This window comes from Rhinolophus hipposideros (genome assembly GCF_964194185.1).
Source record: "Rhinolophus hipposideros genome assembly, chromosome: 1".
NCBI classification, from domain to species: Eukaryota; Metazoa; Chordata; class Mammalia; order Chiroptera; family Rhinolophidae; genus Rhinolophus; species Rhinolophus hipposideros.
Genome location: NC_138047.1, coordinates 5,876,283 through 5,900,748, shown reverse-complemented (window position 1 = coordinate 5,900,748; position 24,466 = coordinate 5,876,283). Strand labels below are relative to the sequence as shown.

The following is a 24,466-nucleotide window of genomic DNA, read 5'->3' as shown; positions in this document are numbered from 1 at the left end:
GCATGGAGTGGAGTTTCATGATATTGGTCTTGGCAACAATTTCATGCATGTGATCCCAAAAGCACAGGCAGCAAAAGCAAAAGTAGACACGCAGGACTCATCCAGCCTTGGGGTGATTTTTATTCCCTACTGTCCCGGGGTCTTTGCTGCTGCTCTCTCTTGCTGCACAGTAGTTTCTCTTCCCAAATTAGAGTTTTATCTTTTCAGATGTAACTGTTTATTTAACAGAAGCTGTATCTTTTTTTCTTTTCCTTCCCGAGAGGGTATCCATCTTATTTTACAAGGGATAGTATCTTCAGAGGCGTTCAGTGTCTTAGACTCTGATCTATCTCCATTTTCATTGTGTCCTACAAAGTCTCCGCTTCCCACTGCCAGACTCTTTCTCAACACACTCTGCTTAGCTCCCTCTGCTCAGCTGCGCTGTTCACCTTCATGGCTCTCAAAAGCCAACTCGGTCCTGCCTCAGGAGCCTATATTTGCCCTTCCCCAAACTGGAATGCTTTTCCTGTGGCTCATGTGCTCTCTCTCTCTCTCTCTCTCTCTCTCTCTCTCTCTCTCTCTCACTCGCACACACATACACACACACTTGTTAGTCAAGTATCTGCTCTAACGGCCCTCCTTCTGAAAGGCCTTCCTTTATCAACATATATAAAATGTCCTTTAACCCACCCCCACCCTCTCTCATCATTTGCCCTCCTTTTCTGGTTTTCTTTTAATTCCACTACTCATTACATGTCATGAGATCACATATTAATTTGTCTGTATTTACACATAGGTTTGTACGACAAAGATGATCACAAAATCCTGAACTACAAGCTCATGGGGATTATAGGGGAATGGCACATCCGACCCTCAGGCGCTTGTGACATGTCAACCTAATTCCCAGAGCTGGTATATGTTAGGTGCCTAATAAATATTGTTGAAAGAATGAACGTTTCCTACTTATTCCATTCCTTTCTTCCACTGTATTATGTGGACTTCTATAAAATACCTGTAAACAAAGGTCTTGGCCCTTTAGGCAGAGTGGATGTCAGGACAATGTGATTTGTTCAAACACTATGCATGGGGAATGAGCTCACTAGACTGTACCCACTGCCAAAAACGTTTATTGGCCTTTGCCACATGCTTAGCAATACCCAATTGATGCTGCATTTTGCGAGCACTAAAAAGTAACAGTTGGAAGAAGTACACTGCATATAGTCTAATACATTCAAGGTTGGAGAATCTGTATCTACAGGAATAAGTGCTTCACACATTGGATCCATATTTTTAAAATACTGAGTTTGTATACCTGTTTTATAAATAACAAAACTATATGCACAGTGGTCTATTGTTCACATGTTGTTTTCACCATGAGTCTTAGAAATGGCAGGTATTTTTAAGAGGGCTGGCCATGGCTACTCTACTTTCTAGGATTTTGCTAATTTTATTACATTTTGCACTAACCCTTTCTCAGTGAGATATTATAGGATAATAAGAATTGCTAATGTTTTGGGGCACTTTCTATGGGCCAGGCATTGTCCAAGCTCTTTTCATGCATTTCCTTGTTTAATCCTCTCTATTCTATTAGAAAGGTAAAATTGTATTATTCACATCTTAGAAATGAGAAAACAGACTTAAAGAGACCACATTTCTAAGCCTCTGCTCCAAATGGTTTGTAGGCCACCTCCTCTGTTTCCTGGCCATCTGGCAATCAAAAATCCTGGTACCTGGAGTCACATAGAAACCATGGGTAGAGATGTAGCAGCTCTTCTGATGACCCAGAATCCCGGAGATGCACACCCTTCATGTTATATTTCTAAACTGACAAAAGAACACCAGCTTCCAAACTAACTTGGAAAATGAATCATTAGCTGCTACAGAAATTTCTGAACCTGGCTATCTTGGGGACACAGGTGAGGTTAATCAGTCAGCTTCTGGGTCCCTTGGAGAAAAGATGGGAGAACAGAACACGGCTCCCCAGACTAGAGGCCCAGGAGGAAGGTCAGGCCAAAGCAAACAGAGATTTAGTCCAGGGAAGACCTCCTCCTCAAATGAGGGTGTTAATACCTTCTTATTACCCTGTGCTTTCACCTTTGATCTGAAGGAAAGAAGTTGGTTCCACATCCAGACGAGATGCATTTTATGACCTGAGGTATATTCATTCAGGCAACTTGAGTGTTAACATTTTCCCACAGTGATTTCAAAGCTAATTAATGTATCAAGCACTTGCCAGTTTTCCCATTCTTGTTTATAACTACCTCAACTCTTCAGTTTCTAAAATGATTTTGGTTTTGAAGTTATTTTCTTTCTTATGGTCTATTAGAGCTTTCCTCAATTTTTTTTCGTGTTTGAAATTGTACAGGAATACGCTGCTTCTAGATTTAGTCATTTAAATTGTCAAAAAGTATGTTGCCAGGATTATATGCTGAAGAAGTAACCCCAACAGTTTTGCAGTATTAATGGGGTTATTAACCCTTTTCTGACTTCAAAAATGCATCTTAACCCAGCAGGTTAGCTGAGGTACTAATTTTTAAAAGTGATTTAAGCCCTTTTTTAAGTTATTTTTTCCCCGTTTTTCAGAAGATAAATTCAGACACATGGGCTTGCACAAGGTGAAAATATTAAATAAAATGAATGATACATTCGAACGATGTTTTTTAGATGTTTTTCCTTTAAAAGTATGCATTCCCACATAGCATTACTACGCACATCACAGTAAAATAAACTCAGGGTGTTTGGCAGATGGTATTCAGTATGTTACCTGTGCCTAAGTTGACACATTCTCCCTAAGCTAAAGAACCAAAGAGCAAACACATATATAGTATAGTTCTTCTAGTGGAGCCAACAGTTCAAGCTATAATGTTTGAGTGCCTATTTAAGGTACATATTTTCTAATGTAGATTTTTATTCTCACTCTCAAGGACTTAGGAACCAGCATTTCAATTGGCATATGTGTCTATGTTCAATTACTGAACTATTAAGTAACAATGGAAAACACATCTACATGAGTTTGCAGATTTTTTAAGGCCTCAGGGCAAAAAAACAGCTGATAAGGAACAGTAATCCTTATGAAGTATCTGTCATGTGAAGGTTCTTGACATCTGTTCCATTGTTTTATCTTCGTAACATTTATGTAAGGTATGCATGATCCTCAGTTTAGAGATGCGGAAATATGTTCAGATAAGAAACTGGCTCAAGGAAACACAGATGGTCATTGAGTCAGAATTTGACTCTGCGCTCTACCTTACTCTAAAATCCTCTTTCTGGTACACTTCATATTCAATCATAAAATAGAAAATTAAATAAAGATTTGATAGCTATTTAATATGATCAATGCAAGCAGCCAAATAAAATAATTAAGAATCTAAAGTAGCTATTTGGCTTTGACTGTTTGGCTTATTTGACTGTCTTACAGCTCCAAGTTAAACAGATCATTGTAAAGTCTCTAAATTACTTTGGGTTATGTGGACATAAGCCTGATACTGTTTTATTCTGATTCAAATTATAGTTAATTTTACATTCATTATAGCTCCTTGTCTAATTGGAGTCCTAGAGGATAGGGAACGATACATTTTGTGGATGCCGCTGTGTATGTTCAGTAGTCCTTAGAGCAGGACAAGTGTGTCTCCCTTTAAAGATACTCCGTCCAGAAATGTCAGGCTTACAAAGAGATATACTAGGAAAAACGGTTTGCTTATAAAGCGACTCTTCTCTCTTAAAGGGATTCACCACAGAATTTGTTTAGTTAGTAAAATCTTCTAGCGTATTTAAAACATTATTTTAATATATGCATATTAATTACACTTCTTTTAGGAAATATATATGTTATTTCAAATCTTTTGAAACTTTGGGAGGAAATGTAATGCTATGTTGCCTCCATTCCTTTTCTAACTTCTGAAGAAGTATTTTGACTGGGAATTCGATATAATTTATTCTATATATAATGTACATGTAGATGTTTAAAATGTGATTGTGTGCAATTTGAAGGAAATGTTCTTTCAGTGGAATGAAGATTGACCTACTCAAGAATATTAAAATGTACAGGGGTTCACACTTCTGTGATAACATTTTATCATATTGAAAACTTACTCTTAATAAACCCCCACATTACATTTCAGTAAAGTGGTTTCATTTTCTTTAACAACCATTAATAGCTATTAAAGGTTAAAAAAATATATATATAAGGCTTTTTATAGATCATTAAAGTACACTTAAGTAATTTAAAATTGACAATTAAATCAGCATGGCAATGCATTATCATAAGTTTGATAGATCTGCCTTTATTTAAAGTACTGAGAAGAAAGGGCTCCTTTGTAAGACGCCCCACTACAGACTATTCTTGCGTTTTAATTGACCACAAAGAACACATTGTCTCCATATACGCAGTTGGTAATCATCTTTTACAAGCTTCCTTTTGTAAGGATTTTGATGCTGTGCTTTGGAGTTTGGTTCATGGTAGAAACAGAGTCCTTGGTGACATTTGGAATGACTAGCAACCACCTTTAAACCTTTCTCCTTGCCATTGTCATAATATATCAAAGAAAGAGTTAGAGCTTTCTACTTTGAAAGCCTATTCCTCATTTTCTCTTTCCCTCTCTTTTCCCTCCATCTTTCTAAAGATGATGAATGTGTACTAAGGAGGCTGCATCTCAATGTTGTCATGACGATGACCACACTGATTGGGGGCGGAGGTCCATTCCTGGGCATCCAATGGACATTGACCTTATCCTGCCAAGCCTTATAAGGAGTATGCAGGCTGTTTTTGTTGTCAAGTTTGGACTCTTCCTCTAACCCCTAGGAAATTTGTGCACTAACCATCTAGAAATTCCAGTTAAAATAGTTTCTCTGTTGAGATCAAACTACAGAAACATAACTCCATTTGTGAGAGAATGTTAATCATTCATATAGTTTTGTGTTTTTTTTTTCCCTCTCTGGTGGAACTTCTAAAAACTTCATAGATAATTAATTTTCACTTTTCTTCATTTCCTTACACCATACACTAACAATGGAACTATCCATTTAGTGTAAACCTTAAAAACAAAAAACACAGGGTGTGTTCTATGTGTATTTCAAATTATGAAAACAAAAAATTAAAAATATTAATTCCCATATAATTTGCTGCACTCTAGGATAGGCAAAAGTAGCTTTTACTCCTCTAATATCTAATATCTAATATCTAAGGAAGATATTTTATAATATGAACATAGTTAAGTTTTACATGAGTCTGATTACTTTCGTAAAGATTTATCTACTTTATTACATCTTCCTGCTACTATTTAATTCATAGGTTTTTATGGATTTTCATTGAGCTAAATGCATCACATTAAAGGTAAAAGGAGGATGGGTGGTTTTTAAGTAGTTTTTAAAATATTAAAATTAGTTAGATATTGATACCCAGTTAGTAGAAATTAAAATTTTAATTCAATCAGGAAGGAGAAAGGAGTCTTGCATAATCAGACTGAGTATCTTTGTACTGTAATATAGTTCCATGAACACAACAGCTACTCAGTGACTAAAAAATAATAATAATAAATTGAATCAATGAATTTAAGGGTTCAAAGCACACTTGAAGCTTAATGGGTAATTCAACAGCTCTTTCCATGCCTATATCACAGCAGCATGGCTAGACTTTCTGGGAGGAATGTATGAAATAAATGTTAGCAGTCACATCTCATGGCCATGTATTACTATTGCTACATATAATGGGTAATATGAGTACATAAAGGGGGTGGGGACACTGCACTCAACGAAGGCCCCCTACCCTGGGGACTTTCAGTGGTAGTAGGAAGGCATAAATCCAAAGGGTAACTGATGAAAACATTAACAGAACACTGTAGAAGTGTATAAATTGTTTATTTTATGTGAAGAAGCTAAAAGTCACTGAGAGATTTTCTGAAGGTCAGCCATGGAGAGACTTCTTGGCAGAGGGGATCTTTAATTTTCAAATTCTGCTATCTCAATTTGATCCTCCTACTTGAAACATGTTTCAAGGTATTAATGAAAGAAATTAAGATTGGCAAGGCTGTGGAGACTCTTGACGGCAAAAATCAGACAGCAAAATGGCTGATAGCTTCAAAATATCTGTTCAGTCATTAGTGAAAATGTTATAAACGATCTTCAGAGATATTTTTTTTCCTGCATTTCTGGTAAAGCACTAAAACCTCACTAATTCAAAACAGTCTTTCCTCAAATTGGAGATTTCCCAAATGTAAACTATTTTTGTAAATATTATAGTAAACTAAGGCAAACATATACTACTTAGTTGAATAAAGTACATTAAATGAAAACAAATATGTCAGAACAGGGCTATATCAAATGTGTTTCCTAAACTTTAGAAATCAAGTTACATCATTTACTTTTTAACATTTTACTCAAAAAGAATTACATATTCTTTGGGATTTCGAGTTAAGATGGTGTTTTAACTTATGGCCTTTCACATTATTCAGAGATAGAGTACATGAAAAGAATCATTCTCCATAACAATTTACAGTTTGTGCCAAGAATAAAAAGATGTTTTTGTTGAGGAAAATATGTTAATATAATACAGCACCTCAGGAGGCCAATAAGAAAAAAAAATGATGTCAAAAGATACTCAATAATAAGCCCTTATATTCCTAGAAGAAGGTAAAAAAGACTCTTAGACAACCAGCGATACAAAGGAACTTTTAACACGTAAAGAAGGCGGCTATCTTAAACCAACCTTTGGATGACAGATGAGCAAAGGTACAAGTTATCATTCATTAAATTATGTTGTGGAAGCTCTGATCATAGCAATAAGACATGAACTGAAATAACAGATATGCTAGTTAGAAACATAAAGATAAAAAGTTTTATCATTTACACATGATATGATATAAAGAAGAAAAAAACAAGATGATAAACTAAAAATCTCTAAGGATTTAAGGAGAGTGTAATAAAAAAAATGTTTTATATCAATAAGTTTATTTTAAATCAGTAGTAACAGATGTGGCAACCATTTGAAGAAAACATTAAGTCCTCCCAGAGAGAGGAAGAAATTAAGATTTTAGTAAACTTAGAGTTAGGCTGGGTTTCCAGGTGGAAAGAGTGAGTACTATAACGATGTTAAATTTTCCCAAATAAATTTAAGGATTCAGTGCAAATACCCATCAAAATCTCAGTAGACTTTTTTTTTTTAATGGACAAGGTTATTCTAAACTTCCCCTTGAATTACCCTTTGCAAAGAGAAAGTAGTAATAATTAGGGTAACTTGCCATACTAGATGCTACCAAGTTTTCCCACGTAAACAATGAGGTACCAATACAAGAAATGACAGAAATTCAGTAGCTCAGAATCTGATATACCAACACACACAACACTCCCCCCAAAGCACAGGAAAGAATGGATCATGTCATAAACGGATACTGGTAAAACTGCCTATTTGTGAAAGAGGGGAATCTCAGATTGGAGTTTCCTCATTAGGAGGTTATTAAATGAATGAAATAGTAAAAATAAAAACCAACCAAATACAAAGGTGAAGATTAATCTAGTTTATGGGTGAACAAGACCCTTCATGTAAAAAGTAAAATGATAAGGGAAAGAATAGAAATAGTTATATAAAATTTTTCAAATTCAGTACCAGAAATATTTGTAAAAATTATAAGTAAATGATGATCTTGGGAAAATTTGTAAATTCATAAATCTTGATGTGTTTTTTGTCAAAGAATTAAACTACAGAAATATATATAGAATGGCTACAACTCAATTCAAAAATCATCAGAGTATGGCTAAGGCGTGTAAACTGACCATTCATAAAAGAAGATAAATGACAGTAAACATTGGGGGAAAACATTCCTCTTCATTAGAAAGAAATGCAAGTAAAGCAGGGAGGTTACATGTTTCACTCCTCACATTTGAACATTTAAAATTAAGGAGGAGTCAGTGTGTTTGTGAGAGTGGCAGGCCATGCACGCTTGTCCTGTGGGGGAGTGTCAACCATTGCCAGTGCAATAAATCTTAACAATATTTAAGATTTAACATCATTCTCTTCTCAGCAGAAAATCAGAAATGCCCACAACATTCATATTTAAGAGTTTTCATCTCAATGTTCCATATAAAAGTAAAAATTTAGAAATCCTGCTAATATCTCATCTTAGGGAAGTGATTAAATAAATTTTGGGACCAGTAAATCAGTAAAATGAAATAATGTAATCCTTGGAAAACATTTTTTCAAATATCATTACTTATGGAAGAAAAATGGCTCATGTTTCAAAAGAAGGACTAAAAACTAGATGATCAGTGCAACCCAATTTTATATTAAAAGGTGAAGTATCTGCATTGAAAATGATTAAAAGGAAATGTACCAAAAGTTAAACAATGTTTTTTTCTAGTCAGATTTAGGTGGTGATCATTTTTCTTCATACTTATCTATATTTCCAAGCAATAGTGTGAACATGAATAGCTTTTATAATCATTAAAGACAATAAATGTTATTTTTCAAGGAATCACAATCTATGGCCAAATTATCACTAAACCTAAATCAATGGCATCTAAATTAGGAACATTTTAATAGTAAAGCTTTAATAGTATAATACACACTTAGTGGGAATTCAGTATAGTATTATATTGGTAAATTTTATTTGTAGCATGATGCTAAATAATGGCTAAAATAAACAATTATTTTCTAGAGGTATTTGGATACAAAATTGTTATAAAACAAGTTTCACCCAAAGCAGCCTGGAAGTAGGATTCAGTAAATTGCTCACAAACACCCCATTTGACAAGTGTTTTACCATATGTCAACATGGGTTGGGTATCATCTGGGGCAGTTTGTGTTTCCAGTGGCTTTTACAACCCTGATGGCAGATGTTCTGCCATCGAGCCTTCATTTAAAGATTCCTGGGAAATGCTTTCCTCATCTATAGAAATAGAAATGAACAGGTGTTTTCAGCATCTTCTTGAGGGTGTGTGTGTGTGTGTGTGTGTGTGTGTGTGTGTGTGTGGTTTGTTCAGAGTAAGAAAAACATTTGAGAAGTTCACCTGCAGACACTAATGAATTTGACATCCTTCAAGCTGTGTCTCGTAAGGAGCAATTCTAGTGACAAGCGCATGACACAAGCTCTAAAGGAATGTGACAACTGTCTAAGGGAGGACTACTGCTGTAGAGACCTGCTTTCATCTTCCAAGTGTGTTTGCCCAGGCTGCACAGACCTTCGGTGACCAGACTGGGAGCTACAGATATGCTGTCACACCAGTCTTTCAACAACAACAAAAACCAAAACCCAATCAATGGGTCAAATGGGCCATAAACTGACCACACCCGAGTAGATGATTACACAAAACCAAGGTCACCTCAGGGAAGAGGAGGAAAGTTTTACTTCCCGGAAAGGTTGTTTTCTTGTTGTTTTTCTTCTGGAGGAGGTTTAGGCTGCTCATCTTTTGTCAGTTTCCATAATGTTGTCCGTAGCTACAGACAGACACTGCAGCTGTCATTGCCAGCTGCCCCCAAAGACTCGTGAGAGCTTAGAGTAGAAAAAGATGCTCTTCAAGTATTACTGGAGTCACGTGGGACCCCCACGGCCTTTTGACCATCTGATCATCTGAGAATAAAAGGCAATAAGTAACTTTTTATCACGTGACTGCATGGATCACATTCTGCTTACACTTGCTTCCAGATTCACTTCCCTCATTTCCATTTAAAATACCTCTGTCAGTTTTTTCTTCCTAACACCCCTTGTGCCGTACCTCTCCCCGTGTAGTTCTAGATCAACGGGTCATTTGTTTGTTTATTCTAGAATGCAACAAACATTTATTAAGCACCTACTATGTACCAGGCATCTTAGTAGGCACTGGGAAAATGGAAAGTGTCATCACGGTCCCTAGTCTCAAGGAGCCAGCCCTCTAATTGGGGCACAGAAAGGGAAGGTAATTTAGTCAGTTGCTGCAGTAAGCCTGCATATGAATGATTCCACAGCACAGAGGCTTATAACAATGCACACTTATTCTTACACTCGTGAGTCGGCAGGTCAACTGTAATTTGGCAGGTCTAGGTTGGGACGCTCTCTTTCAGGCTGTTAGTCAGCTATGCTTGCCTCCAGACTGTGGATTGGGCTCAGATCTACTCCATGTGTATTTGTTCTGAGGCCCAGGTGGAAAGGGCAGAAGATTCTTTGGGGCATTCTTGTCTCATGCCAGATAGGGCACAGAGCGTAAAAACCCAAACTAAATCCACACAAGCATATTTAATATAATGCCGGCAACTTTTTAACATCTGAAGCAAGGCACATAGTCAAACACAATGTCAGTGAAGTGGGGAAATATATTCCACCCACTACAAGGTCACATGATAGAGGGAGGGCGTGAAGAACTGGCAAGATAATCTAATTTGCCACACAAATTATGACAATGAAGTATGGTAAATGGAACAAAAGAAGTATATTTAAGGTTTTGAGAAAGTACAGAGAAATATCTGAGAGGAGGGATATATCGGTCAGGGTTTAATCAGAGAAGCAGAGCCAGTAGGATAGATGGATGGATGGATATATACATAGAAAATAGATGATGGATAGATGATAGAAAGAAGGTAGATGATAGAAGACAGATGATAACTAATGGATAGATAAATGATAGAAAGGTAGGTAGATAGATAGATAGATAGATAGATAGATAGATAGATAGATAGATAGATAGCTGATAGATAGATAGCTGATAGATAGAGAAATGATATATGACAGATAGACAGTTGTTACAGGAATCTGACTTTGCACAGTTGTGGCAATATGTTAGGATGTCTTTGTAAAGGTTTCCTTCTCTGCATCCGATGCTGGAAGAGTACATCCGCAGGCCAAATAATCAAGCAAAGAAGATGGATGTAAAGTAAGGGAGATCAAGGGCAGGCTAGAACCCACAAACACCAACTGGAACCCCTCAAGGATGAACTGAAACACATTTTGTTGCCTCTGCCTTGGGGACCTTGGTGATGGAGGTAAATATGCACACGTAGCCCAGAAATCAGAGACCGTCAGGGAGGATCAGCGGTAGGCAGAGCAGTTGCAGGCCCAGGGCAATAGCAACAATGAATGAGAGCTACAAAACAGCAGTTGTTCCCCTTCTGTCCTTTGCCTCTCCCAGGACTCTCCCTTGTGGCTTACCTTCTCCAGAAACATGAAAGGGAGGGAGGGAGAAACTGGAAATGAATGGAAGAGAATTCTGGAAAATGTAGTTCAGCCCAGCCAAATTGACACATTACAGAGCTCTCACAAGGGAAATCCGATTCTACTACTGAAAAGAATAAATCAGGAAGTTTTCGTGGAAGGTGATATTTGAACTGAATCTTTGAGGATGAACAGAAGTAACCAAGAAGAAGGAATGCCAATTTAGGCAGGCACAAGTCATGGGAAAGGTAAGGTTCATGAATATGGAAGCTCCTGGAGTGGAACTCCAACAGCCAAAAGCACCAGGAACACACCCCAAGTCAAAGTTGGGTTTATTTAACTTGCTGCAGCAAAGTAGCATGCACACCAAGGGTATGATTGGGTACCTTAGAACAAGGAAGTGGGGAAGGGTGTGATATAGAAATATAGGGCTTGTGAGCATGCTAAGAAGTTTTTAAGGAAGCAGACGTCAGTTCTCGATTGGGTGTTTTTAGGTAGCATTGTATTGTTATGGACTGAATTGAGCTTCCCCCACCAGAAAGTCATATACTGAAGTCCTGACCCCCAGTATCTCATAATGTGACTATATTTGAAGATAGAGACTTTAAGGAGGTAATTAAGGTCAATAAGGCCCTAAGGGTTGGATCCAGTAGGACTGGTGACCTTAGAAGAAGAGGAAGAGATACCGGGGTTATAGGTGCATGGAAAAGGAAAGGCCATGTGGGGACACAGAGAGAAGGCAGCCATCTGCAAGCCAAGGACAGAGGACTCAGGAAAACCCACACCTAATGACATCTTGATCTTGGACTTCTAGTCTCTAGAACTGTGAGAAAATAGATTTCTATTGTTTAAGCCCCCCAATTTGCAGTAATTTTGTTATAGCAGCCAGAGCATGCTAATACAGTCATCTTGGGAGTTTTTATCTAGAGAGTAGGAAGATTAAAGCAGAGCTAGAGTCGTCATTGGGAAATAAGCAGTTGGAAGAAGGGGATATTTGATTATTTTTGTAGTTGCAATGTCTTTTTCTTTCTCTTGTTCTCCCACCATGTCAAAGTCCAAATATTTTTTATATTCTGTAGAAGTTCTTTATGTTTGGTTGGAAATGTCATGGCCTACCTATCAGCTACTAGCTGTGTTTCTCAGTTTCTCATTGGCATACTTGGAGAGGATTCTCATTTACTGATGCAGAAATTGCACTTAATCCCAATTGCTTATTATGTTGAATTCAGATTCCTTTGCTCAGCTTACAAGATTAACAGTCTGGCCTCACTCTTCCTAGTTTTGTTTATTTCCCCATATTTGTCAATACTTGTGCTATTCTATTCAGACTTCCTTTTCACTGTCTCCCACATAAATTTTCCTCAGGCTGGTCTCCTTTGCTCAGAGTGTCCTCATATTTTCCCTCCATGGCCTCTCCAAATGCTAGCATACTCCCAGATTCCATCAAGTTTTATTCCTCTGTGAAAGACTCTTAGATTACTTCAGCCAACTCTTATCATCTCTCCTTCCTTGGAACTCCTATGGCTCATAAAATATCCAGCAGTAGACACTGTATTATTGTCCTTTGCTTCATATGGGTAAGTCCTGTCTTTCTAACAGGATCATAGGAGGTGTGATCAACAAATACAGTGAATGTTTAAATTAAAAAATTATTACAGTAAAAGACACATTGCCATTAATCCTCCTCAAAATACTCCCCCTCACTTCGAACACACTCATCCCATCATTCTTGCCACTTTCTGAAGCAGTTCTGGAAATTCTCTTTCATGAGAGTCTTTAGTTGCGTTGTCATGGCTGCCTCGATATCCTGAATCATTTTGGCTTTAGTGAAGAGCTGGAAGTCACATGGTGCCAGATCCAGTGAATAAGGTGGATGAGGACATACCATAATGTTTTTATGTGACAGAAATTGCCATATACAAGAAGTGATGTGTGGCACAGAACATTATCATGATGGAGGATGATTTATGGCACACTTTAAAACACACTTTCTCTCAACCATAGCTCTCACCTGACTGACTGCACCAAACAAGTTGAAATTTGCCACACATTAAGTTTGACAGGCCGCTTCCTGTGTTGAAGATCGCTGCCTTTCCATTGGATGGCACTCAGCAGGAGCATTCACTGTGTTTTGTGATCACAATGGAAAGGCTCCATTCTGTCAAATAAAAACATTACAGTGTGTCCTCATCCACCTTATTCACCAGATCTGGCATCGTGCAACTTCTGGCTCTTCCCCAAAGTCAAAATGATGATGAAAGGAAAATTTTTTGAATCAATTCAGGACATGGAGACAGCCACAACAGTGGAACTAAAGACACTCATGAAACAGGACTTCCAGAACTGCTTCAGAAAGTGACAAGAACAATGGAATAAAGTGTGTTTGAAGCAAGGCAGAGAATTTTGAGGGAGATCAATGGCATTGTGTCTTTAACTGTAATTTTTTTTAATTTAAGCATTCACTGTATGTTTTGATCATACCTCATACATTTCATGAGGGCAGGGTCCATGACCAGTACCTATTTTGAATTCAATGTTAGATAAATAACATTGTAGTCCCTCCAAAAAAAAAAAGAGGTGTGGTTGATTTGTTTCATCACTTTTTTTTTTTTTTAAACTGGGACCATATTCTGACATCTTTGTATCTCCTTTGCAACTGATGGCTTCTACTTATTCATGTATTCAGCCAGCCATCCAGAAAGTAGTTTCGAGCACCATTTTAGTGCTCAGCACTTGTTGTTTAAGCCTGCAGAATATACAGACATAAATCTGATGTAGTGGGGGCAGATCACCAGGAGAGCTATGCAGGAGTAGGAAACAGCATGAACAAAAGTGCAGAGGCAGGAGAAATCAGGGATGTGACGACACGAAGAAGGTTCACAGAGCAAAGTGAGTAGTGTGCCAGGTGAGAAAACCCACGAAAAGAGATTGACGATGTCAGTTGGTCTTAGAAAGCATTCCATGTGGCTTGGATTTCGTCTTCAGGGCGGGGGAAAGCTCTGATGGGTTCTGAGCAGGAGACAGCTATGACCGCATTTCGGTATTAGGGATGTAACTCTGTGGAAATGTGTAGCGTGGGTCAGAGCCAGTGAAACTGGAGATAGACTCCTAGGAACCACAAGAGTCTGAAATAGGATAATGTAGGTGGCGAAAAGTAGGTGGGTTCCAGGGAAAGTATTGTTCAACTGACTCATTATCTCTCAAGCAATTTTTACTCACAAGCATTCTAGTTCCTATATGTTTATGTTCATCAAATCACACTTTGGTTATGGAATTACAAACAGACAGAGGTTTTGATGATTTAGGTACTGATTGCACAGGTATGTTCCCACTGTGAATATACTTATGGGTACTTCTGTCTAAGCATATAATTTCACTAAATAGTGTAAAACAGTTGACCCAGGAAGTGTTCTCGAAGTCTGCGTTTATAGTTCCTGATAACTTCTGGAATCCTTATCAGGCAAAATCCACAGATACCTTTAAAATTGACTTTTGCTGTAGCCTTGTTGAACTGCTGGATATAACCAGCCTATTGGAAACATCTGAGGTATAAGCTCGGTGCAGGGATGGAGGCCTACTTCCTTTTCAAACTAAGATGCCCTCTAGTTCCAGTTCCCAACTGATTCCTGGAACTTTCTGAACCCTCCTGCCTTTTATTTGTACTGCCCTATTTCTTCATTTAGCATCTAAACAAATAATTCATGAAATCATACATAGCAAGGTAGCTCGGAACTTGATGTGTGTGTTTTCTCTCTCCAGCTAAGTTGAAGCCCTTTAGTGATGTGTTTGGCCTCTCTTTTCACTAGAGCATCTTTCTTTGCCTTCTCAATTTTTGATTTGCCCTGGGGTGCTGGTCTTGGTTTATTTCTCATTTTGTGCTATCAGTACTCTTCTGGCTGGTCTCATCCATGCCCTAGTTCTAGCTGCCACCTCTACTCAGAAGACCTGCCTGTGGCTTGTCAACCTCAGTGTATCTCCTGTGGAATCAGTTATCTCCTCATCTACCCTATTTTGCCCCCCACCTTCTTTTTATTTTTTTTTATTCTTTTGGGTGGGTTTCCATCTCAGTTAGCAGTGTCATCATTTTTCAAAGTATCCATGTTAAAAATATAAGAATTATTTTTAACTCTTCTGTTTTCTCCATCATGCCTATTCAGTTGTCCCTATAATGATTCTACCATTAAAATATCTTTTTTTACCCCCTTCCCTCTCTCCAGAATTTAATGCCTAGACAATATGAATAATGAAGAGATCTAAGCCCGACTCTCATCCCTGCCACTTACTGAATTGGCAGTTTGGGACTTTCTTCATTGCCCAGGCCCCCGACGTCCTCACTTGTATAATGAGGGCAATAATATAGATTGGCTGGATTGCTCCGATAATGGAGTGATTTAATCTTATATGAAGTGTCTCAAACAAGGCCAACAAGTGGGCCTCAAATAGAGCTGATCTCGCAGGCCTCATAGTCTGTGACCTGTACCGTGACCTCCCCACTGCCTCCCTGACTCCACACTTTTCCCTATTCTAAGTTCATGCTCTATACTGACACCAAAGTTACCTTTCTCAAGCTGCTTTAAAATTTCTCATGGCTCAGTGTGTTCACCGTGGAATGCCATGTCCTTCCGCCCCTGGCTGCAGGCTACCTCGTGCCTCATCTCCATCACCCCTGTGGCCTCTAGGAACTTTCCTTTGAAGATCATGATTTAGTCATGTTCTTAGAACATTTTCCGTCTACACCATAACAATATGTATGCACATACAGACAGACAGACACACACTCACACACACACACACACACACACACACACACACACACACACACACACGGTTCGCGAACTCATCCTAGACAAAGTGCTACATACCTCATTGCTGAATAGCACTACCATCACTTTCGAAGTCCTCCCCTTGGGAATCTATGCACCGACGCCAGGGCCTAGTCACCCTTCAAAGCAATTTTGGAACTCTTTCTGGAATGGACATCAGAGCTGTGATCATATTACCCTTAATGTCCCGAATGTCATCAAAATGTCTTCCTTTCAATATTTCCTTTGTTTGCGGGTAAAGAAAGAAGTCATTGGGGGCCAGATCAGGTGAGTAGGGAGGGTGTTCCAATACAGTTATTTGTTTACTGGCTAAAAACTCGCTCACAGACAGTGCTGTGTGAGCTGGTACATTGTCGTGATGCAAGAGTCATAAGTTGTTGGGAAAAACTTCAGGTCGTCTAACTTTTTCACGCAGCCTTTTCAGCACTTCCAAATGGTAAACTTGGTTAACTGTTTGTCCAGTTGATACAAATTCATAATGAATAATCCCTCTGACATCAAAAAAAGGTTACATTGTTGCAAAAAGTTTGCAAACTTAATTGTCAGACCTCGTGTACATGAGTATGTATACACAGACACACATATACATATATACACACATATATATATATATATATATATATATATATATACACACACACACACATAGGAATAGAGAAGTCAAAGTAATGTTTAATGTCTATCCCTGCAATATAAAACAGAATCAAATTAATGGACTTTTACAGGTGAGGATACATCTCATTAGGAACTGACTTAAGGGAATGAGTGTGGCTTTTAATAACGTTTACTGTTTTGCTTTGTTTTTAATAGCAGGCAGGGGATGGAACTCATAAGAAGATAACTTGCTGTAGACCCCTGGGGACCCCAGTGAGGTGAGAGGGGAGTAAGCAGCACTTCCTTAGAAAGGGACTATCTAACTAAGTTTTGGAGCTATGGCACCGTAAACTGAAGAGGTCAGCACTCAGGGGAGATCTGCTCCGGAAAATGAATGAAGCAAAAATTAGACTGGCTTCTGATTCTTGTTCCTTGCTCAAAAGGACACTGGCATTTTCCAAGAGATCACAAAAATCTCCCTCCGACTCGCATTGCCCCTAATTCTAAAAGTTTTGTCTATTCATCTCATCTTCGATGCCCAGTCCTACCTGCCTTTCCTTCATCAACTCCAAACTTCAGCACTATGGAAAGTAATGAGGAAACTATACGCACTTATGACTTTATTTTCTATGCACCCATATAGGTGCCTTAAAGTTCAAAAAACATTAAAACAACAAACGTATCATTCCACCTCAACAAATAGGTAAAGTCCTCAAAGACAAAACCTTCCTAATCTCCCTGTCCCTTAGCCATCCTAGCCTCATGACTGCTCACAGTTGAGCATGACAGGTTTTTCGTAAATTGTGTTATATAGCTGTAAGCCACTGAGATTAGGTCACTTAACAAGAAGAATGCTTCACGGAGAAACTCAGCCACTGAGCAAATGTTTATTAAGTGCCTACCATATGCCACACATTGTTCTAAAGTGGCGATAAAATGGAGTAAGTCCCTGCTTTTCTGAACTTAGGTTCAGAGACAGGAAAGAGATAGTAAACAAGTAAGTAAGTAGACAATTTTAGAGAACGATATACACAGAAATATGACATTTAAAGCACCTGCATATTCTCTAAGGGCCGTGAACGTGTTGTAGCTGTTCTGAAGGCATCTTTCCCAGACCATCTGGATTTCAATTTCATCGCTGTCACACCATCATGTCAGCCCCCATCTTGGTCTCACCGTCATGGAAGGAAGACTTGTCTACTCCACCCATGGCCTTCACTATACTTGTGCTCTTGACCTCTCAGGATTGCCTAGGATCAAAACCAGTAGGAAAGAGGGATCTACATGTGCTTCAAACTCTACATGTCCGTGGGGGACTCATGGATAATAGTCAAGTTACGGAACCTTTCCCACATGCCAGTTTGCGCAGGCAGAGAGGCAGCTGTGTCATGTGCACGAGTCTGTCTTAAAAATAGCAGTAATAAACTTGGCCCATCTTCCATGCAAATGTTCATGCCTAACTTATATATAGTCACCTGTGGCCTTTTCAAGATTTCCCATCTGCCCGAGGGTGACTTTTGGCAAAACATTAGGCCAAAAATAACCGCTCAATTGTGAACACGTTATTTGCTAAGTTGGAAGAGTTCACAGACCAAGTTAGTTATTTTATCAACTATGGTTCTATTTTCGTGGGACATCCTTTACTTTCTTTACTGTGTCTTTAATTGACCTTTTCTTACCTACACAGACAGAGTTCTCCAAACCCAATGCATGGTATCTGTTTTCATAACTTCTTTTCTTTATAACAAGCAGTCATTATTGTTCTTTATAATCATACCTATTAAATTCATGTAGTGCCTATTTTCAAGTAGCTTCTTGGAGCTCTAAGTACTTTATGGTTTCTCATTTACACCTTCTTATGGATAAAGATGACACTGTAATTTTAACGGTCTTTACAATTATTCTTGCCAATTATGATCCCCACGCCCCCTCATCCTAGTAAACATCTCCATTTTGAATGTGAGTGAGTAGTCCCACAGCTTGTGGAAGGAATGTCTGTCTGGAATTTAGGACCCGTGGACTCGTTACTGGGATAGCGGCCTCCTGGTTCTAAAGTGTGACTTAGAGGTGATTTTTGAGTGCTCAAGTGAGAGGAACTCATGTTACGGAGATCCTCAGATTACATCAAACTCTTTCTTTACTAACGCTGCTGAGGTTTTACTTTAAGCCAACTGTCAGTTTTATGTTTCGGTTTGTGATTTGTGATACCTGTGTCCTTTTGGCTTTGAAGGGGCTTCGCCTCCGGGCAAGCGGGGAGCACTGCAGTCTGGAGAACAGGATTGCCCCTTATTCCATTTATTCCAGCTCCTGTCAAGTATTGCGCAGACGTCACTGCCATGCCTCAGTTTACCCATAGAGACCCTTCCTCTGAGGCTGACAAAGTTGGTCAGGAGACCTTTGATACCAGCTCTGGGTGAGAATTCATCCACTCACACACAGACTTATCAAATTTGCAGAGCACCTACTATGTGTCGCTCTCTGAGAGTGCTAGAAATCCATTTCTTACAGACCTTGGCATCGCTTCATATTTACTTCATGAATTCTGTCTGTCCTTTCAAATCTTTCGTAACGATGTGGTATGATTCTTAATTAAACCTGGCAATTCTTGGTATCTGCTATGGTCTGAATGTTGGTGCCCCCCTTCCCCCCTAAATTCATATGTTGAAATCCTAATGCCTGATACAATGGAATTACAATGTAGGGCTTTTGGGGGAGGTAATTAGGTCATGAGGGCAGAGCTGTCATGAGTGGGATTAGTGCTCTTATAGTAAAAAAGATCCCATGGAGTTCCCTTGCCCCTTCCACCATGTGAAGATACAGCAAGAAGGTGGCAGCTATGAACCAGAAAGAGGGCTCTCATTAGAACATGACCAAGCTGGCACCTTGATTTTAGACTTCTCAGCCTCCAGAACTGTGAGAAATAAATGCTTGTTGTTTATAAGCCACCCAGTCTATGGTGATTTGTTGCAGCAGCCCAAAGAGATGAAGATAGTATCTGAAACTAACAAGTAAATGTATTTAATGTCCTTGGTATGTCTAGATTTCAAAATTGTTCTTTTAGAATGAGAGGCAGGCTAGATATTTGTCGTATCCTATCCTTCATCAAAGAAGGAATCAATCTGTACTTCCCGACCTTACATATCTAGCCTACTTCATATTACACACTTCCATAGAAATGGCGCTTTCTATTACCTTGGCAATGTAAATGTCAAAATGCAAAGACAAGACAGGCATTGGAAGCAGAAAAAAGTTGGAGTCATTACTGTTGCATTTAGAAATTTAGCTTTTTGTAGGAATTATCTACAATATATAAACGCACATATAATTTACCTTTAAAATGTTTTTAGAACAAAAAATTTGGTTGATTCTCATCTCATCCTCAAGAGCCTCACCTTGCAGTACTTTTCCAGTTTTGCTCTCACCAAGTTTGCTTTACTAGCTAAACATTTAATTTATGTTGTTAAAAACATATTTTTGGATATAGGGAGCTTTTAGATAAAGTAAGGTTTTTTTCTTCTTTGCCAATTAGCACTAGAATCCTTTTGAAAAATTTCCCCTACAAACCAAGGTTAGTAACAATCAAGATTGTTAAAAATTAACTGCTATTGCAGATAATCCCCCAAAATAATAATGAAGTTCTTCCCCAAAGTGCTCAGTCTGTCTAGTTTCAATTTTCTTCATAACATTTTTACCTCTAGCTTCCTTTATTGTAAGAATACAGTATATAATACATGTAACAAACAAAATATGAATCAATCGACTGTTTATTTCATTTGAAATAAAGTTTAGATAGAAAATGAAAAATACTACTAGCCAAAACATAACCCTTTCATAAATTTTGCATTGACTTACTATCTGTCCTCTAAGCTTATTACTTTCACATTAGAGAATGTGAGGTTCTCATTACACTAAACACTTAACAGCCATGCCTTGGCTGGGGTGACTGTGAACCCCTGGTGAGGGGGCAGCGTGGATAGCACTGCAGTGCAGGTGAAAGGACACAGTCCAGGGGTGTAGGCTGAGCCCCCACTCTTGGTCAGCATTGTACCAACAGTGGGCAAGTCACTCCATCTTTCTGCACTTGAACTTTTTCAGCCCAGAAGATAATAGTACCCGCACTGCACACCCCACAGTGTTGTTATGGGGATTAAATGAGCCGCTAAATGTGAAAAGGTCTTGAAATTTAAAACACAATGGCATGTGAGGAATTCTATGTGTTATGTGCTGTGCGAACTGAATGCCTGGATTAGAAGAAAAAGTGTCTTTTTTCCCCACGTATTTGTTAAGGAAACTACATAAAGGAATTTTGAAAATAAAATACGGTTGTTCCTTGAACAATGCGGTGAGTGGGAGAGGCAGTGGACGGGGGTGCATTAGAGGCACAGTCAAAAATCCACGTATAACTTTTGATGCCCCCAAAACTTAACTAATAATAGCCTACTGTTGACCAAAAGACTTATTGATAACATAAACAGTCGATTAACACGTATCTTTTATGTTACATGCATTATATTCTCACAATAAAGTAAGCCAGAGGAAAAAAATGTTATTAAGAAAATCATAATGAAGAGAAAATGCATTTACAGTACTGTGTGTATTTATTGAAAAGAAAATCCACATATAAGTGGACCCACACCCTTCAAACCTTTGTTGTGCAACGGTCAACTATAGTCCTCTTTCCCAACTTCCAATATATTCTATGGATGGATTAAGAAGTACAAAGATGAATCCAATGTGAATTTGGAATGAAAAACCTTCAATACAATATGTAAATGTTGGAAATAACATACTTCTTTCTATCCACTCATTTTATAACCACTAGTTTCGCACATACAACTAGTGGATGTAAAACCCTCAATCTGTCATCACAGTGGAGTTTGGACAAGTAGTAAACTTTTAGCTCTATAGCTTTCTCATTGGTTAGGTCCCTAGACTAAAAAGGAAGTGGAGAGAAAATAAAATATTTAATGGTTTGATTCCATTTCACTCCTTACTTCTGTGCACCCGTAATTCATTTCATAATAGGAATAGCCCCATATACTGAAGCACTGTCTTCTACTGCCAAGAATCCATTTATGAATAAGCAAACATGTAATTGTTGTATGTTAGTGCTTGTTATATGTTAGTTCAGGCCCAATAGAAATTGGATGGAAGCATTAAGAAAAGGAATTTGTGTCTGAGCAGCATATTTTTACCTTTCTTTAACAGACCAAACCATGACCGATAGCAGTCTACTCATTCCACTTTTTATTAATATTGCGACTGACAGAACACACCCAAGTTTCATTACAGACTGTTTAGGTACTTGCAAACATATTAGCATTTGTCACCCCTATTTAACTTCTGGGGCAAAGAGAGCTACAGAGAGGTGAAGAGACTGTGGCACCAGCCACAAGTCCCCAGGGGACAGGCTCAAGCCCTTTATCTCCACTGTCTCTCTGGTTCTAAGCTCTTTTACGTGATGCTTATCTCCATCAACAACATCTTAGATTTCATGCACTGTCTTTGCCTGGCAAGGTCATTCATTTTCATATATTTACTCTATAATTTTCATATTCGATAATGAAGGGAGGAAATGGAAACATATGGCTGCTTTAGCAACAGCACTCTGATTTCATGATTTGACCTTTGTCAAGTTATCCATCATGTTTTCTTATTGCCATCCAGAAATAGCTATGGTGACTGATATCAGCCGCCATGGCTTACTGTCCTCAGTCCAAGTGATAATCTAAGCAAGGTGACTGTGCCATAGAGATTAAAGCACCTTCATCACCCTCCAGCATGTCTCCATTTCCCTAGCTGTGGGTCAAGACTAAATTCAGAGGTCAGAGATGTAGCAAAATATCACAGTGCATTCCCCATCTTCAAATAGGAAGGAAACAGAGCACACCATCGTTTTCCCCATCACACTACGATTCCCACAAATGCTTTAACTGCAGTTATTAGTACTCAGGAGCCTGGTTGAGTTGAATAGGTGCATGGTTTTTAGACTGGGAGGGTGGAAACCAGTGCTCAGTGGTCCGGGCCTGTTTCGAGCTGTGTTCTGTGTTGTCCGTCCAGCTGAGAGCATTCTGGGCTTGCTGTAAGCACACACCTCCTGGAATGGTGCCTTTTGGATGCCTGACTACGTTGTCTGTAGCATCTTGTCTTTTCTGTGTGTGTTTGACTAGCTGTTTTACTTGGCTGATCTGCACGTAATTCTTCTAATTCCAATAAACAGAAGTACAGTGTGTATTTTCCTGGCTAACTATATGCTAAGCCTGGTGAGTAAAATGAAGAGAGGAAGCAGGTTTTTCTTATTTTGGAGAAGAGCACCTAATTGGTCTTTTGAGGTAGATGTTCCACTGTCAGAATTTCGAGGTGACCAAACAATCTTTCCCTCGCCTACCTCCTTAGGTGCCCTGCTTCGGGTACATGATGACTGCAACCTGAAATAGTTTAACTATGTGGGCAGGACGTCTGGTGCTCACAGAGTGAAACTATTCCCAGGCTCCCCAACCTCTCCTCCGATTCCATGATGAGGCTGGAGAGTGGGGGTGGCTAAAGGTCTTGACCTTGTCATTCTTCCTAAGGACAAGAGGAGAGGAATTGATGAATACAACTGTGAATTCAGTGTCCCAGAAAAGAGAAGCCAAAATGCTTTCTAGTACTCCAACCTTTCCAAATCTTCTCTTAGTCATCTGTGATGTTTGCTGACAGTTGATAGCAAAAAGAAAATGTGAAACTGGATTTGCTATTAAACATATAAGAGAAAGGTAAATGAGTTCCCTATGTTTCTTTGATAATTAGGAGCACTAACACCAGGCTTGAGTGAATGCAGACAAGACCCCTATAGGCAGCATAATGTATTAATGTGAAAATATGCCTAGACAACAGAACTTGTCAGAGAGGATTATTTCTACCTAGTGAATCTGCGGGAGCCCCTTGGCTCCACCATTCAGAATTTGATCAGAGAAGAGAGTGGGGCAAGAGAGAGAGAGAGAGAGAGAGAGAGAGAGAGAGAGAGAGAGAAGGAGAGAGAGAGAGAGAGAGAGAGAGAGAGAGAGAGAGAGAGAGAGAGAGAGAGAGCGCATTAGTGAACAGCTACTGTGGCATTGATGTTTGAGCGCACTTCTGAACTGGCTTTGTTGAGACTATCACTGTTATCAGTGTAGAAAGCATGCGCTGTCCCAAATCCGCTGTTACTATGAGAAATGAGGAGCTGCTTTTAAGGTATGTTGTGGTGTCCTTTGTTTTAACGTATGCTTTACTTGTTTCCATAGCTGGTTGAGACAATAATCATGGTCTAAAGCAAGTGGGTTCCTTATCTTAGAAGGGGAAAAAAAGAGAATCTAGAGAGAGGGGGAAAGGAAATCAAGACTAAGAGATTGGAAGAAAGGGAGCAAATAAGGGAAAGGAAGGGGACTGCTGTGTGCGAGTTCGATTTGCACGAGTTGCCTTTTGAAAGCATGTCCTGTTTTTGCTCGCTGTGATTTGCGAGTGGCCAGTGGCTCATTTTAAAGCCTCTGACTCTGGCTCTCGGTTTGTCTTTTCCTTTGCAATGTCTAATCCTCTTTCATTATTATGCACTCTGCATGGAATAATCACCGAAAAAGGAGCTAAGGAGACCCCACATTAGACTTGCGTTCCAAATACCGCTCTAATCTGGACTTAGCCTACCTAGATAGTCTTTCTGTGTTACCAGGCTTGGATCACTTTATCCTGTGTGCCAAAATGTGTACCTGTTTAAGGACCTCTGTTCATGCATGGCGTCCCAGGTCCCTGTGTATCGAAAGCAAATATTTGTTTCCTGCATCTGTGTTAGGTTCCTTTTGCGTACCAGGAATAAGCCAACACTGACCTTTCGGAAAGCAGAGAAAGAATTATGAGAGAATTGGCATCCTGCTTTGAAAAATGTCGTCTTTTGTTTATTTGCTAGCAGACATTGTAACACTGAATACATCTTTGGGTCTGACA

General features: G+C 38.9%; 1 protein-coding gene across 15 annotated transcripts in view; it reads left to right on the top strand.

Moving 5' to 3' along the window:
- Window positions 1-24,466, top strand: part of CELF2 (CUGBP Elav-like family member 2) — a 786,924-nt gene that overhangs the window by 448,501 nt on the left and 313,957 nt on the right. For 3 of the 15 annotated variants that reach the window (XM_081046693.1, XM_081046702.1, XM_081046694.1), the window contains exon 1: window positions 23,539-23,722. The exons of 10 other annotated variants lie outside the window; for them this stretch is intronic. In XM_081046693.1, coding sequence (XP_080902819.1) covers window positions 23,670-23,722 — 53 coding nt within the window. In that variant the 5' untranslated portion in view covers window positions 23,539-23,669. Of the gene's footprint in view, window positions 1-23,522; window positions 23,723-24,466 lie in introns of those variants that run through there. 2 more of the 15 variants (XM_081046692.1, XM_081046679.1) reach the window with 2 other exon arrangements.